At 56.0% G+C, this 16,321-nt stretch overlaps 1 protein-coding gene across 2 annotated transcripts; it reads right to left on the bottom strand.

Moving 5' to 3' along the window:
* Positions 1-11: 11 nt before the first annotated feature.
* On the bottom strand, positions 12-16,321 carry AARS1 (alanyl-tRNA synthetase 1). 2 transcript variants are annotated; one of them, XM_037409168.1, is made up of 21 exons: positions 16,250-16,321; positions 14,982-15,191; positions 14,114-14,302; positions 13,335-13,480; positions 12,048-12,239; positions 11,465-11,609; positions 10,028-10,173; positions 9,353-9,461; positions 9,105-9,255; positions 8,601-8,725; positions 7,829-7,973; positions 7,008-7,186; positions 6,362-6,475; positions 5,396-5,602; positions 4,541-4,725; positions 4,004-4,112; positions 3,177-3,290; positions 2,773-2,892; positions 2,183-2,269; positions 628-741; positions 12-276 (listed from the first exon to the last, which is right to left on the bottom strand). In XM_037409168.1, exons 2-21 carry the CDS (start codon positions 15,123-15,125, stop codon positions 91-93), a joined length of 2,907 nt encoding a protein of 968 aa, XP_037265065.1. In that variant the 5' UTR covers positions 15,126-15,191; positions 16,250-16,321; the 3' UTR covers positions 12-90. The 2 variants fall into 2 exon arrangements, with proteins under 2 accessions (XP_037265065.1, XP_037265066.1); XM_037409169.1 differs by having other exon boundaries at positions 16,279-16,313.

The raw sequence follows: 16,321 nt of genomic DNA on the forward strand, positions 1-16,321 counted from the left end.
CGAGGCAGCGCGCAGGGCAGCAGCCTTTATTCACGGGCCGCCCGGCGGGGGCCCCAGGGGCAGACGGGGGGCCTCGGGAACCCCCCACCGTCAGTTCTCCAGCTCGCCCAGCCGCAGCCGGGCGAAGTCCGCGGCCACCCGCAGCGCCTGGGGCAAGCAGCCCACGTTCCGGCCCGTCGCCTGCGCAGCGCCGTCCTTGCCGCCGCCTTTGCCGTCCATCAGCCCCGACACCTCCTGCACCCACCGGCTGGCCTTCAGGCCCCTGGCCGCAGCCTCCTGCGCGGGGAGAGAGAAACAAGGAGGGAGCTCGACCTCGGCCCAGCCAGCGGCGAGGGAAGAGGGGCCGTGGGCAGCACCCAACAGGGCAAAACTCTTCCAGGTGCAGCCCCTGGCGAAGAGCCAAGCCACAGCCCCCTGCCCACAACCGTGTTAACTCCTGGCTCTTCCCCAGTCACGGAGCACAACGCCTCTCCCCCCTCCTCTGCAGCCTGAGGACAACCCCAAGCGTAAGGGCTGCAGCTCCTGCCAAACCCACGGGAGTTCCAGCCGCGTGGTGTTTGTCACTGCCCGGGGGCTGCAGCCCCCCACCACGGCTGGGGAACAGCGGGCGAGTCCCGGCGGCCGTACCTGGGGCACCTGGCACAGGCAGGTGATTCTGCCAGCTTCCTTATCCACAGCGAAGAGCATGGTGGCAGTCTGGGGGGAGTGAGCCTTGAAGAGCTTCAGAGACTCATTCAGGGCCTGCAGGAGGACAAACATCATGGCAGCACACCTGCCCCGGTGCTCGGCGCTCACAGCCAGCCTGGCTCCCGCCCCCACTGGGACCTCGGGAATCTGGACTTTTGTTAAACCAGCCAGCAGCACCCTGCAGTACTCCCCCAAACACAAGCCACCTCCACACTCCTGGCTGTGCAGAAGCCATGGCAGAGGACACAAGCCCTGGCTGTGACCCCTCACAGCTGCAGCAGGAGCTATTTTATTTCCCCACCTTCCATTATCCAGGAGCTGGCTGAATTAGCACCAAAGCAAGTGAACCTTTCCCTGGGTGTAATGGCTGGAGGGGAAAACGCTCTGCTGTGCCATGTGAGCTCCCAGCAGGAGGGAGCGGCTGTTCTACAGTGAGTCAGGAGGACTCAAATGCAGCGTGAAGAAGCTGCAAGGGTTATCAGACACAGCAGACACACTGTAGAAACCAGGGAGACTGCCACGCGTCCTGTTATTCCCAAGGAGACCATTATCCTTCGCTCGCACAGACAGCACGATGCGGCACAGAGCTCACAGGAGTGGGCTTTCCAGCGAGCAGCAGTGCTGGTCTATTAAGATAGGGGAAGCATAGCTCCTTGGGCTGCCAGCACCACCATCCCCTGGGATGTACTTTTCCTCCAGGAAGAATGCTGCATCAGCACCCACCGCTGGCATCATGGACATGGGGATGGCCACAGAGAGCAGGCAGGCGTCTGTAGACAGCATCAGCTCCAAGACTCCCGAGATGGAAATTTAAATAGAGCATTACAAGCAGAGCAGTCCAACTTCAGGGCACCGTTGGCCTCCACTGCCTGGCACTTGCTGGGCTCAGCACTGTGGCACAGTGCACACAGGGAGCTTTTGTTCACAACAGAAATCGCTCAGAAAGAAACTGAACCTCTTCACGGAGGCGGGAAGGAGCAGCTTCAGCCCTGGCTGGAGAACTTGAACCTGCTGCAGCACGCAGCGCCCAGAAGCTGGGGAGCAGCTCTCCAACCCTCTCCACACACTCAGCCCAGGACACCGTTCCCAGAGCTGATCTGCAACGCCCACAAGCGTAACAGCCACTGTGGCCTGGTGGCTCTTCAGAGCTCCTTAAGCCTGCACTTTAGTGTCATGACAGCTGCTGGATCGGTCTCACCTGGACACAATGTGATTTCTATCGGGGTCCCCCATCTGCCACTGGGTCTGGAAGCTCAGCAAATGATCAAGACCCCAGCCTCCCCTGCAGACCCATGTGTTAATCCAGGTGGGACATGGGGGGGGGGGGGGGCATCCCAGTGGTCCTCCCCCTCTTTACTAGCCACTTCTCTGGGCTGGCAGGTAGCAAGTGAGACCAATCTGTAACACAGCGCTGCCTCCCCGAGTGAACAGAGACCACCTAGCTGCTCCTCAGGCACAAGGCAGGTTGCTGAGGAGAGACCAGACCTTCCCGTACCTTTGCTGAGGCTCCATTCTCCATTTCCATGATGACCAATGGCTGGTTAGGGTGACTCTCAATGACTTGCTTGGTCTTCTCCAGCACCTGAGGACAACAGTGGTCAGATGCTAGAGCGCATACATTACGTTTGGACACAAGAACCACCCAGGCAGAGCTTCCCTGCAGGTACAGAGGCCCCCAAGGTGCCCAAGCACACCCACAGCCCAGCCTAGAGTGGCCTCACGCTGCAGAGCCAGAACAAAATGTATTGGCAAGTGGGTACGTGTGGCCAGTGAGGCAGCAGCAGTGCTGTGTGTGAGTCCTCTTCCAGGAAAATCCAATGGGATCCAGGAGGAAGAAGCCGACACCCAGAGGCACCATTAGGGCAGAGGCACCCCAACTTCTGAGACACGCTGCCAGCGCTTCAAGCCAGGGAACAGATGTGGAGGTAGCCATGCCCCAGGAGGGAGCAGGGGAGGCTGGAAGGCCAAACAGCATGAAGGCCATCCCCACAGCTCAGCTCCCTTGCATGCTGGACACAAGTGGAGCTCCCCAGGGAGTCCCCCACAGCCCTCCCATACTGTCCTTTATTCCCAACCGGGGCTCACTCGTTTCTGGATGTCAGCTTTGCTTGCTCGGTCCAGGTCATCCATGATTTTCTTCAGTGCTTTAACAGCCTCTCTCAGTTCATCTTTTTGCCACTGTGGGATGACAGCAGTGGCTAGTGTCTGCAAAACAGGAGTAGGCAGAGGGTTAAAGGTACTGCTGACCACAGCAGGAGATGCTGCACCACACTTGTGAACCTCATGTGCCTCAACTGGCAGAGCCCAGTAAGCTGCTCTCCTCTCCCAGCACCAACAGCCTCAGGCACTAGGTGCCAGCTCCAGCACCCACAGGATGCAGGGCTGCTTGGGCAGGAGCAGGAGCCTGCACTTGGGCCTCATTCTTACCAGACAACACTGGCAATTGAGGTCCCGTTCACTTGGGGACAGAGCACTGCTACCAGCCTCACCTCACTGAGGTCCATGATCTCCTTCTGCACGTCCTTGTTGGGAGCTGTCTGAACCTTCACCTTGGCCTCCAGGGCTGACAGCAGTTTCCCAAGGCTGTCCACTTTCCGGAGGGCCTGGCAGAACACCATCACAGTTAAGTCAGGCAGGGAGATGAGCGGGCCAGGCTCTCGGCCACCCGCGTGAGAAGGGGCGAGGAAAGCTGCAGCCCCAGGACGGAGCTCAGTGACTCCTCAGGAAGCAGCAGAGGCAAAGCAGGCGGCACTTGACCAGAACCGGGGTGTGATGCTGGCAGACAGGCCTCAGGACTCTTCTTTGACAGAAGGAAGGTCAAGATCCTTCTGTCAACCATCTCCCCCACCAGACCCCTTTCTCCCACTCCGGGAAGCACCAGCCCAAGCTGGCCCAGGACCAAAGTCACCTGCCTCCTGCAGCAGACAACCGGATGGATTCTCAGACCTTGCAGCTCTCCTGCCAATCTTGCCGGCTGCTGAGAGCTACAGACTCGCAGCCCACTCTGCAGGGCCACCAGAGCCAACCCTGCAGCCACCTCGCAGGCCCACCCCAGGCCCTTCTGCCACACTGACGCAGCAGCTGCAGCTGAGACTTCCCTTCCCTGCTCTCTCCTCTGACTGCAGCACAGCCGGGGCCTCCAGCACCGCCTCTGCTAACAGCAGCATCCTTCTCCATGAGCCCCTCAGACACTCATGCCGATTTTCCCTGGTGCTCAGCATCCCAACAGGGATATTGGGCAAGTTTGAACCAAATTAACCTTCACACAGTGTTAATATATGGGATTTCACAGAGGATCTCTCCTGCCTCCCCTTACCTTCCGAGCTTCGGCCCCAGTGACTGCAACTATCCTCCGGATGCCTTTAGCAATTGCTTCTTCTGAAACAATCACAAAGGGGCCAGCATGGCTGGAGTTCTGCAAGTGCCTTTGTAAAGAACCCAGAAAGACCCACAATAAGACAGAGTTAGAAGTCCACCTCTCATCTCAGCAGGAATCAGCATGGAAACAAAAAAAAAACACCCTGCCAGGGAGATGCAGCAAGCATGGGGACAGGCAGAAAACCCAACCTAGCCGCTAAAAGCATATGAGTGAGGCAAGGGTGGCCAAGGCTATGTTCCCAGCACCATCAGCAGGCAGGGACAGCATACAGGCAGCTTTCCCTGCCTGCAAAGGCTGATTTTAAACACAGAGCGACTCAGGACCGGGAATGCAAAGGCACATCATCACCACCACCTCCAGCTCTACCCTGGCTGTGCCCAGCATACACCCACAGCACTCTCAACAGAGCTCGGGCTCTGCAGGGACTCCTTCCCAGCCACCCTGCCACCTTCCTCAGCCTCTCCAGATACTCACGTCCCTCCGCAGAACTCAATAGATGTGATGGAGCCCGCGGGGCCAGAGGGGTCGGCCAGCAGCTCCTCCACAGGGATGCCAATCGAGACCACACGGACAGGATCAGGGTAGGTCTCGTCAAAAACTGCCCGCAGTCCCTGGATAGCTTTGGCTGCTGCGAGAGGGCAGTCCTTGGCGTACACGGTCTGCAGGCGACAAGGAAGGGATGCAGGCCAAAGCCGGTCCCCATCAGCTGTGAGCAAGGGCCCACATTTCCAGGGAATCCTGACTTCCTCTGAAAGATCCTAAGAGGGAAGTTCTGTGCCTCACCTGAGCTGGGGTTTGTTGAGCTGTAGGGGTCCCAAAGTCACTGACAGATCCCTTATCTTTAAAATTTCTGACACCACTGCCTGCTTAGAGTTGCTGCATGCTCCTGTACATTCAAACGGTTTCTAACTGCTGACACCTGAGTGGAGCACAGGGTGCTCCAGGCTCTGTTCTGACACAGGGCTGGTGCCAGGCAGAGCAACTCTTTCACCATTGAGGACACACCGCTGGGGTGACTGGGCATACACGCGGTAAATCCAGCCAGGCCTGCAAAACTACTCTGCCAAACCTCTCAGCTCTTGTAGCTAATGCAACACTAGAGCAGGCATGGAAACACTCCAGTCCTAGAGAGGGCCTGGTACCAACGAACAGAGCAACCTACATGGAGCTGTCCCACTCAAACTCCCCCAAGGGGATGCCAATCTGTGCACAGCACTGCATCAGCAGCTCAGAAGACTCCTGCTGGGCCAAACCCCCAGCATCTGAGATCATCCAAAAGGCTCCAGGTATTTTTCTCCCGAGTATATCCAACCCGGCAGCCATACCCACCTTTGCCTCCTCAACCATCTGGTTGGCGATCCCTTCGACTTTCTTGATTTCCTGGGTGGACAAAGCCCCCTTGGCCGTGAAGTCAAACCGCAGCCTGTCTGGCGCGACCAGCGATCCTCTCTGGTCAGCTTCCCCCAGCACTGAGCGCAAGGCGAAGTTGAGGATGTGGGTGGCCGTGTGGTTGCTCATGACCGGCCTCCGCCTTGTCTGATGGAGGAAGCCACTGTTAGACGGGGTCCCATGCTGTGAAGCCAAGGTCACCTCCAGCAGCAGAAGTGGAGGTTAAGGCACTGCTCCAACAGGAACCTGAACTAGCTCAGAAGACTAGGAAGCACTTGTTACACTCGCTGCCTGGGAGCCTCAGCTAAGGGAGTAAGACACTCCCCACCAGATTTGTACATGGATTTTCCCTGGCAGTCCCCTTGTTGGGCCTGCCTGGAGAGAGGCCAGGGACAAACCAGGTCACAGACGCTGATCTCTGCCCCTTGGCAGGGAAAAGCACTGCAAGGTGGAAGCCTTCCCTCTTGCTCCAAGGTGCTGCCTCTATAGGGAAGGGAAATGCATTTTGCAGGCTAGGATCAAGCCAGGACTCACTCTGCAGGCTGAGCCCACAGAACCCATGTCTGGAGCGGGGCCAACAGCCCGGCTTCTCTGCTGGCATCCAGCAGACAGTGGGGCACCATACATGTTCCACCTCCCAGTTGTAACCCAAAACATGTTTCTACTGCCGATCATCAAAACCCGGCGAGCACGGCTCTGAGCCAGCCAGGCACTGTCTGCCTCATGGTAGGAGAAAGCCAGGCGCCAAGCGGGAGAGGCCTTGGGTCAGCCAACCTGGGAAGGCCACAGTGCTTGCCTGGATTGTGTGCTGCAGGGAGAGCCAGCCCCCAGAGCGGCACTGATGAAGAGAGGCAAACCAAGGAAAAGAGATGAGGCCACGTGCTGTGACACCATGTCTTAACTCACCTCATCAATAGACAGGTGGACCTGGTCTCCTACTTTCAAGCTTCCATACAGAGTTCCCATGTGAAGCACGTAGCCTCCTCGGACCTGCACGTTCTTCACCGTGAATTCCGTTTTCTGTACGAAGAGGGAAATGCACCTAGTGAGCAAGGCGAGAGGCCAAGGGGAGGCTGACAGTCCAGCCAGAGGTCTGAGCTGCAACTGGAAAGGACTCAGCTGAGATCCAGACTGCTGCGTGTGATAGGAGAAAGCTGAGTGTCCCCCGGCACAGCACATGGCTGCCCAAGCAGAGAAGCGAGTGAAGATGGGGCACAGATACGGGGCACAGCAGAGCCGAAGGAGCTCGCCACCGCAACTCCCCATCACAGCTCCAAAGCACCGTCCTGCACACCAATTCCACCACCACCACTGCAGGCACCCACATTCTGGCAACAGCCTGATGCTGCAGCACAGAGTTCAGTTCCCCCAGAAGCAAGGGGAAGAAAACTCTACCACATCTGTGCCGTGCTGCACCCCAAAAAGGAAACCCACACAATGCCTGACACCAGCCATGGGCAGGAAACTGCTAGAGCTTGCTTGGCCCCTTCTCCTCCTCTGCCCAGGCCCTGGGTCAGGCTGAGTCCAGCAAAAGGCTCTCAGGCCCACTCACATCCTCCCTTCCGTCGTCATCCTTGACCATGTAGCCCTCGTCATAGATCTGCCCACCCTGCTCGGCATAGAAGCAGGTCCGGTCCAGCACTATCCCACACTCCTGGCCAGTGGATACCTCCTCCACAAACTTCTTCTCCCTGCGGATGGCTTTCACTGTGGCCACGAGGCTCCCAAAATCTGTCACCAGGACAACACACAGCGTCAGTAAGATAGGAAAACCTTGCAGGCACCGTACAGGAGCAGAACTTCAGAGTGAGCAACGACCTCCCAGCTACTACAGGAGTTTATGGCAGCTACCACATTTGCAGGGGGTAAGGAGAAGGAACCAGGGCAACAGTTAGCTGGATAAGAGGGAATTTCATTCTGTGTTTTCTAAGGCAGGAACTGTCACTCTTTCCACAACTATGCAGTAAAAGTCAGCAGCACACATGGCTACAAGCCTGGGGCCTCCTGAATCTCCACCAAATCAAAAAATTAGCAGGAAGAGCCAGAGCAAGTGAGCCAAGGACCCTCTAACAAATCAAACAGAAACTGAAGAAGTCTCCTGCGGCACTGGCAAAGAAGCAGCTGAGAAACACAGACATAGGTGACACAAAGCTGCAGGGAACAGGAATCCCCTTAAGTTGGCAACAAGGGACCTGAGCAGTACAGCAGCCCCCGAACTATCTGCCCTTCTCTTGCCGTGCTTGATTTGTAACAAGCCTGTCTCCACTCCCGCCTCCATGTCCCACGAAAGATGAGCCCAGAGGGGATCTCGTCGAGGTACACGGCAGGAAAGGTTTGGCAGCAGAGGATGATTCTGAGAAGTTTTTTTCATACCATAGGTACCGCTTGGATCTGAAGAGTAGCTGTATTTTGGCGAGTCATCAGTCACCTCCAGCCCTCGGGCCCTCAGCTCTTCAATGGCATAGATGTCCAGCATGAGCAGGTCCTCCCCTCCAGCACCCTTGCCCTGGGATTTGAGCTGCCAGTGACAAACACCAGAGTTTAAGAAATCCCACCTCAGCACGGGCCCACGCACAGCAGCCTAACTGGACACCTCACTCGCATCTCTGGGCAAAGCTCTAAACTGCGGAGCTCTTGGGGAAGCTGTGTGCCAGTAGCTGGAGTGCTCCCATCTTTTCTGGCTTCAGAGCGGGCTGTTCCAGCACCACCAGCATGCAGACAAAGTGAGCCAGAGCCCAGCGAGGGCGAGGCAAGTACCCAGACAGCCCGTTGATGTCACTCCCTGCCGCGGCCGCTGATGTGTTGGGAGAAGAGGCACCCAAGCCGCAGGCCTGCTCGGACACTGCGGTCCTGAGCTTCCCTGTCCGGAATGGAGCAGTGGGGAGGTGCTCCCAGAACTCCCCTAATTCTGAAGGCTGAGCTCAAGGCTCTGGGCCTCGCAGTACTAGTGAGCAAAACCAGCCCCAGCTGCACAGAAATGACACGTCCCACAACAACTGCAGTGCCCTGGCCTTTCCCACAGGGCGCCAGGACATGCAAGGTATGAGCAGACCCGGTAAGAAAGGAACAGACCCATGACTGCAAACAAGGCTGGACACCCTCCCTGCCCACTTGTAGACCAGCTCCCGCTGGAGCTGTTACCTACCTGCGCATTTTTCCGCTCTTCCTCAAAGCCCTCCATGTCCACAACAAGGCCTTTCTCCTCTGCAATCAGCGCAGTGAGATCCGCAGGAAAACCATAGGTGTCATACAGCAGCCAGGCAGTATCGCCTTCAGAGAAAAAACAGAGTGGTCAGCACCCCTGTTCCATGAGGTGCTGCTCCTTCCCTGCTCTCCAGCCAGCTCCGTCCCACCAGCTGGCTCGGCACTACAGTGAACAGCTCTGGTAAACACGAGCAGCTAAGAGGCTCCTCTCTGACGCAGCAGAGATCACACAGTCACGTTGTGTCTGGGCAGCTCAGGAACCTGAGCAAGTGAACACAGGCCAGAGGAGAGATGGGTGGCCCAGCTCTGAGCAATGATCTTTTGGCTCCAACTCTTTCCCCCCTCTACCTTCCATTGTTTCTCAGCTCGCAGCCCAGCTGAGTCCTAACTCAGTCCCAGATAATAAATGCCTTTTGGTGCACCGAGACAGAAGTCACAGCCTCACCAGGGATGGTTTTACTGTCCCCCAGGCTCTGGATCTTCCTGTCCAGGATGCGACGTCCTCTGCTGAGTGTTTTCAGGAACTGATCCTCTTCTTCATTGATAATGTCCTTCACCATATCCGGGTCCTTCTTCAGCTCAGGAAAGGCATCTCCCTACAGATCCAAAAGGATTAGTCCTTCAGCACGGAGATCTGCACAATTCAGCAGCAGAAGGCTTTGGCAGATACAGTGGAGCAGGGGAAGAACCTACCAGTGACTGCACCACCACATCAACCAGAGTAGCAAAGAAGCCCTTAGGGGCATTGAGCTTCTCATGGGAGTAGCGCACAGCCCGTCGGAGAATCCGCCTTAGCACATACCTAGGGAATAGCAGAGCCCATCATGCATCCCCCTCGTGTTCTCAGGGGATCCACCAGCATCAACCTGGCAGCACCACCACCCCCAGGACCAAGGACACAGGGTTCTCTCCCCACATCTTCTCTCAAGTCGCTGCTCACAGCGGCAGGAAGCCAGAGCTGAGGTGCCAGGCCACAGCTCCATGACCCTGACCTACCATGTGATTAAGAGTCAGTCCTGTGAGTCCAGCAGCACCCACAGCACAGCCCCCCAGCCCAAACTTCATGGCTTTCTTGACAGCAGCACTGCACTAACCATGGTTTCATGCCTGTTGGCCCACAGCGATCCTTTCTGGGGGTGCTGAGCCAGACTGGTGCTCACACCAACCCTCAGACCTGCGTGCCTTGGCCCTTTGGGCAGAGCTTGCTACAGGGATTCAAGCGTCAAATATACTGAGCAAACCCTCTGGTACTCACTGCTTCGATGACAAATTCAAAGACATCTCAGAGACCCATGAGATCCCAGTCCCCCCAGGGAAGCTGTGCCGAAGAGAATGGGAGAGGCAGCCTTGCAGCAGCTCCCTCCTTACCCTCTGCCCGTGTTGTCAGGTCTGCCCCCATCAGCGAGGGCCAGCGTGATGGTCCGGGCATGGTCAGCCAGCACACGGTATGCCATGTCTATACCGTCAGCATCCTCGGCACCGACCTGCCCCATGTACGGCCTGGCACCTGTGCCCTGCGCAGAGAGGAGAAGGTGGTGGGCAAAGGGGACAATTATGGACAGTGGGGACCCGCAACATGGCAGAACAACAGGGAAGCACATTGGACGCCAACCCCATCCTGCTGCCTGCAGCCACAGAGGAGGCACACTCCTCCTGAGAAGAGGTGACTCACTGAAGCCAGGGAAGGTGGAGAGCTGTGAGGCTCCTCTCTGACTGCCCATGTTTCTGGGGCCAAAGGATCTCCAACACCAGAGGGAAGAAAAGCCAATTTATCCCAACATTAAAAGCCCAGGGCAGAAGAAAGAGGGAGGAGGACAGAATGCAGGGAAATCATCTGTTTTGCACACTGGCTCAAGGTCTCAGCCTTGCATAACCCGCCCAGCCAAGAAACCTTTCAAATTCTATCACATGGGAGACAGTCCCAGCTTCCCTCTCATGGCCTGTTTTTATCCATGCTCAAGGGAAAGATAACTGCTGTAACAAAGCAGTGCTTACAAGTGGTGCAAACCTCACACCATGGGCACAGCCCCTACAGCCAGGCTCCCAGCACATGGCAGGAAGGGAGGCAAGGACACATCGGCTGTGTCTAGCCAGTGGCTTCAACACCAAAGGAAGGCAGCCCTCCAATTCCAACTCTGGAGCTCTGCACCACATTCCTCAGAGGCAGCATGAGCCTAGGCTCTCCTCCCTGCATTTTTTCCAGCACGATCTGCAGCCAGGAAGCTCTATCTCTTCCATAGAGAGAGAAAAAAAAAAACCCCACAACAGCTTGGACTTGCACACAGAGGCACACAGAGCTCCCAGCACTGGTAATGTGGTCCACCCCCAGTTCTGCAAATGACTGTCATGGTTTACAGCAAAGACCTCCCCTCCTAGGGGATCTTCTACAGATCAGCATGTTCCAGGTGAGAGACTGAAGGACAAACTCTGATTCTGGCTTAACAGCACCACGTGCTCTCTACCACGTGGCAAAAAGATGGCACTTGGCCATACAGGACTGCAGAGCATCTCCCACTGGGGAGAGGACCAAGGAGTGCGCCGTCCGGACAGTTCACAGAAACACCTGGGAAAGCTGCACTGCTCACTGCCCTGTGTTTTCCCCTAGAAACGTGGCCCAAGGCAGCGATTACCGTGCCAGCCTGCACTTCTGCCCTCACGGTACAAATGCACAGAGCCTGCAGCAGCTGGGAAAGCAGAGACCTGCAGACACAATCACCCTGTCCGACCAGCCCCATGCGTCTCCCCAGGGATTCAGGGAAGGGATGCAGCTGGGTCAGGCCCAGACCCAGACTCCCCAGTTTGTACCTTCTGGATGGCTTCAAAGTAAGGAAGGAAAAGGTCTGTGTCGTAGTTGGACATCTTGTTCTGCAGCACAGAGACCAGCCTCTCCAGGCCCATCCCAGTATCGATACTTTTCTTAGGAAGAGGCTTCAGTGTTCCATCAGCTTCCCTGCCCAGCCACAAAAAGAAAGATGAACTGTTATGGACAGAGGGTCTGCAGGGGCAACCCTACCTCTCTCCTCATCTCCACGAGACTTTGTTCCATCAGATTCACAACACGGGCCCATACACAAGCCACACAAAGGACAACACTGACGACATATAGTTAGCAAGATCCTCAGTGACAACTTAGACCCAGAGCGGGATGGCACTTATTCACTGCTGAACTCCTGGTAGATGAACTGAAAAAATACTTCCAGTACATCCCCAAAGCCAGTGTGACTGAGCTCTTCTGTACGGGTGGGTCAGGGGACACAGCAACACAAAGTGCACAGCTCATGGAGATGAGGGAATGGTGAGCAAACCAGGGGCAGCTGAGAGTACGCGGTCTGAGCAACATCCCGTGCCGAGCTGGGGCAGCCTGGGGAGGGAAGCAGGTCTGGCTCACCTATTGAACTGGATGAACACCAGGTTCCAGATCTCCAGAACGTTGGGGTCATCCTGATTGACCAGGTGTGAAGCATCTCTGTCCCCAATCCGGTCATAGTGGATCTCGCTGCAAGGGCCGCAGGGGCCAGTGTCTCCCATTTCCCAGAAGTTGTCCTTCATGTTGCCAGGCAGAATCCTGCCCTCAGCCAGCCTGTGACAAGAAGCTCTTATTGAACACCAGAGGCTGATGGCAAGGCCAGCGTTCCCAGGTCATGGGCTACACCAGAGAAACACCAGTTCACTGACTCCCCGGCTGAGGGGATGAATTGTCAGAGTTTTGAGACAGACCAAGCCAACAGCCTGACTCCCAGGATCCCTGCTGAGGAGGACCAAGTGAACGCTGGCACCTGGCACTTGTCCCAGGCGGCAGCAGAGGCCGGCACAACCCCTCAGCGAAGCTGCTCCAAGACGACAGGGGGAATCTCTGACTTTATATATGCAAGACAGATTTGGCCCCGCAGTACAGAGATGTGTCACGGGGTCCGTGGCAGGTTTCAGAGGGGGTTACAGCCACAAGACCAAAAGCATCATTTCACTCCTACATCAAGCTCTGGCCCACGCACAACCTGAGTGCTGAGTATGGCTCACAATTCCTCATCTCAAGGAGGGTGAGGCAGAAGTAGCAGATGTATAGAGGAGGGCAACTAAACCTATCTAGGGGTGGAACAGCTGCCTTAGGAAGGGCATACAGAAATGATGAGGACTCTTCAATCTGGAGAGGACAAGGCTGGGCAGGAGATTACGACTTAGATTTAGAAAAACCCAACGGGTTCAAAACAGAACGTAGACACACTCTAAAGGAGCAGGGCCCCAGACAGAAGCTCAGGGGAAGAGATGGATGACCCTCTAACATACTTAATCCAGTGACTGCGGATGCTGGGAGGGGAGGAGGTAAACAGAGCGCAGGCCACAGTCAGGCCTGCCTGCTTTCCCTGCACAGCATCTTCTCAGCTGCTGACAGAGGCAGCACACGGGGCTGGACAGACCACTGATCTGTCCCAGCGTGGCACTTCTTATCTAATTAAGCTTACACAAGAGATTGTGAAACGAAATCTCTAGTATTGTCTATCTTATACCAGTGCTTCCCTTTGGTTTTGCAGCTCCACCACCTGCAAACGTTATGTGCGACATTTCAATTTTATTAAAAACCGCCATTATATGTGCTCCACCACATAACATATGCCACCTTTCTCTGAATGACTACTGCACATCAAAACACGCACCTCCCTCTGTTTAAAGGCCTTACCCTAAATTCAACCATATCTGCTTGCACTCCAGGTCCGGTTGCAGTCCTGCAGCTTCATTTCCACCAAAGTAAGTGACATAGAGTCTTTCCACAGGGATGCCAAACTCCTTGGTGAGAAGGTCCAGTGCCAGTTTACAAGCAAGTTCCTGCAGAAGGAAAGATGAGGTCAGCAAATGAATGCAAAGACAGCTTCTCTTCAGCACGCAAAGTACTGGCTACTGTAGGTATCAGTAGCTAAACCACCAAAAACTTTCAGACTTCTGACATAAGAGACAAACTAAAATATACAGTGAACAGGGCACAAGAAACATCTCCTATGGCTTTCCAGATGCAGCCAGGCATGTTTATGGCCCAAAAAAAGCCTTTTAATTCTGCTGTTATTCTGTATTCTTAAAATCCTCTTTCTGATTTTGAATGCTACATTATCAAGAAGCTTGGGAGAGGACATCATTTTACAATCGCTCCTGTATGAAGTCCATCCATCATAGCTGCACAGCACACACAACTCCCCACAGCTCCAGGACAGCCACTACAACCTCTGCCTGAAGAGTCCAAACTGAGAGAGTTAACATAATCAGCTTTGTAAACCTTAAGTAATCTCAAAACCTTCTGCAGGGCTGGGTCAGCTTCCAAACTCATTTATTCCAAAGGAGCCACATGCACCTTAGGAACCACTCCGTGCCAAGATACCCTCTTTCCTCTTGGCAATTGCTCTGCTGAGTTCATAGAGATGAGTAATTTCGTGCAAGAGATTCAGAGCTGCACCTAGCCTGTTTTACCTTGAAATAATCCCCAAAGGACCAGGACCCCAACATCTCAAAGAAGGTGTGGTGGTAGACATCTTTCCCAACGTCATCCAGATCATTGTGCTTGCCCCCTGCTCGGATGCACTTCTGCGTGTTGGTGGCCCTGTTCAGTTTAGCAAGTGGGTGTGAGGGGTCGATGGTATTGAGGAAGATGGGTTTGAACTGAAAGGAAAGAAAAAAGGGCAATCAAGAAAAGCACTAAGAGACTGTTTTCAAACACTGCAAGCAACAGCAAGGCAGTAAACGTTGTCTACATCATGATACCACTAGCCTGGAGACAACCAGGGCAGCTTTCAGAAACAACAAGCCTGCTGTATCCTGCCTGTGAGGAGGCTGCAGCACTGCCTACAACAGCACTCCCACACACGCATGTGTTCCTGGAGCTCACCAAACCCCAGGACTTCCAAAGGGACTGAAAGTAGCCAGATTCCCAGCTGATAAACAAAAAATAATAATAAATAAAAAAAAAAATCAGTGAAAGCTGTCTGCTGATCTCCAGCAGAGCCCTTTCAGCAGCTTAGCCTCAACCACTCCTCAAAGATGCCATTAGCCATTTGTGCCAGGACCAGCTGTGGTACAAAGGGTCAAGGAAGGGAGGCTGGCAGTGTTCGCATCGCCGCAGTCAGCCCAGCAGACACAGGAACGTCTTCTAGTGCTCTCACCAATTTTGTGAGAGCACAGAGGGCTCCAGCAGACACACCAACCACCTCTTTGTGACCAGAAGGAAGATGCAGAAAACAAGAATAATTTTCCACACAAACAGCTCTGCAAGCAGCTTCACAGGTTTCAACTGCTACAGGATACGTTCATAAGGACCACAGTACCAGAGTGGGAATCCTACCTGATTCATACCAGCATTGGCAAAGAGCAGGGTGGGGTCGTCCAGGGGGATTGTAGAAGATGAGTGCACATAGGTATGCTTGTTTTCCTTGAAAAAGTCAATAAACCGTTGACGAATCTGACTAGCTGTTAGCAGAGCTTCCATCTCGAAGCTTCAAGTCACAGCTGTCCAAAGCAGGCAGAAGGGAAAGCAGCAAGGCCTTGGTGCAGTCTGAAAAAAACAACAACAAGGTGCTTACATGCTGTCAGCTCAAGCAAGAGCATGAGGATGAACGCCCCTGTCTCCTGACAGGGTCTCCCCACATTGGGCAGAGCGCTTTCACTGAGACCTGAGCTCAGCCACCCGTCTGCCCCAACAGCGCTGGCTCAACCCCAGACCTCGAGAGCTCCACCTCAAGTTACCTGCTCTTTGAAAACACGCGGGTGTAAAACACCGAGTTCACCTGGATGCTGAACTTAGTAAGAGGTTGTATTTGCCTTGCTGGGGACATGGGGAGCAGGGGGGATTGCCAAGTCCTAAAATCATTAAAAGTGATTAAATCATAGGATCATAGAATGTGGCTAAGCTTGGGAACGACCTCTGAATGTCACCTCATCCACCCTGCCCTGCTCAACACGGGGTCAGCTCCAGGGATGGCTGGAAACGTTCTCCTGAGAGGAACCACATCGCCCTACGGACACCGGGAGCGGGTGACAGTCTGGAGGAGAGCACCTCCTGCCCATCCTCACGGGGACATCCAGCCTGGCCCCTGCCAACGGAGCGCGGGGCGGTCACCCCGGGGGACAAGCTCCCAGCGGCTCTGGTGCTGAGGGACGTCTGACATGGCCTCACACAACCAAGGCCAGCGGGTCGCTGGACAGACGGGACCCCAGGGAGGAGGGGACCCCATGAGGGCGGAGGGGACCCCACGAGGGAAGGACACGGCGCAGCGGCGTCTCCCGGGCAGCGCAGAGCCTCTGCCCCGACACCACCCGGTGCGAAGCGCCCCGGGGGGTCGGCAGCCCCGCGGAGACCCGCCCAGCGCCGGAGGCCAGGCAGCCCGCCCCGGCCCAGCGGAGGCCAGGAGCTCGGCGGAGGCCAGGAGCCCGGCGGCACCGCCACCCCCCCCCCCCGCCCCGCTGCCCGCCCCGGGCCCCTTGCCCCGCCAGGCCGCTCCCCCTCGGCCCGGGGGACCCGGCCGGGCCAGAACAGGAGACAAACCCCGAAGGCCAGCGGGGCCCTGCCGGGCCCTGCCACACTCCGGCTCCGGCCCCACCCCCTCCCCGTACCTCCCCGGCCGCCACCCGTCGCTCCGCACCGCCGGCCGCGCCGCAGCGCAGCGCCCGCTCCGCTCCGCACCG

This window comes from Falco rusticolus, chromosome 15 (assembly GCF_015220075.1).
Source record: "Falco rusticolus isolate bFalRus1 chromosome 15, bFalRus1.pri, whole genome shotgun sequence".
NCBI lineage: Eukaryota > Metazoa > Chordata > Aves > Falconiformes > Falconidae > Falco > Falco rusticolus.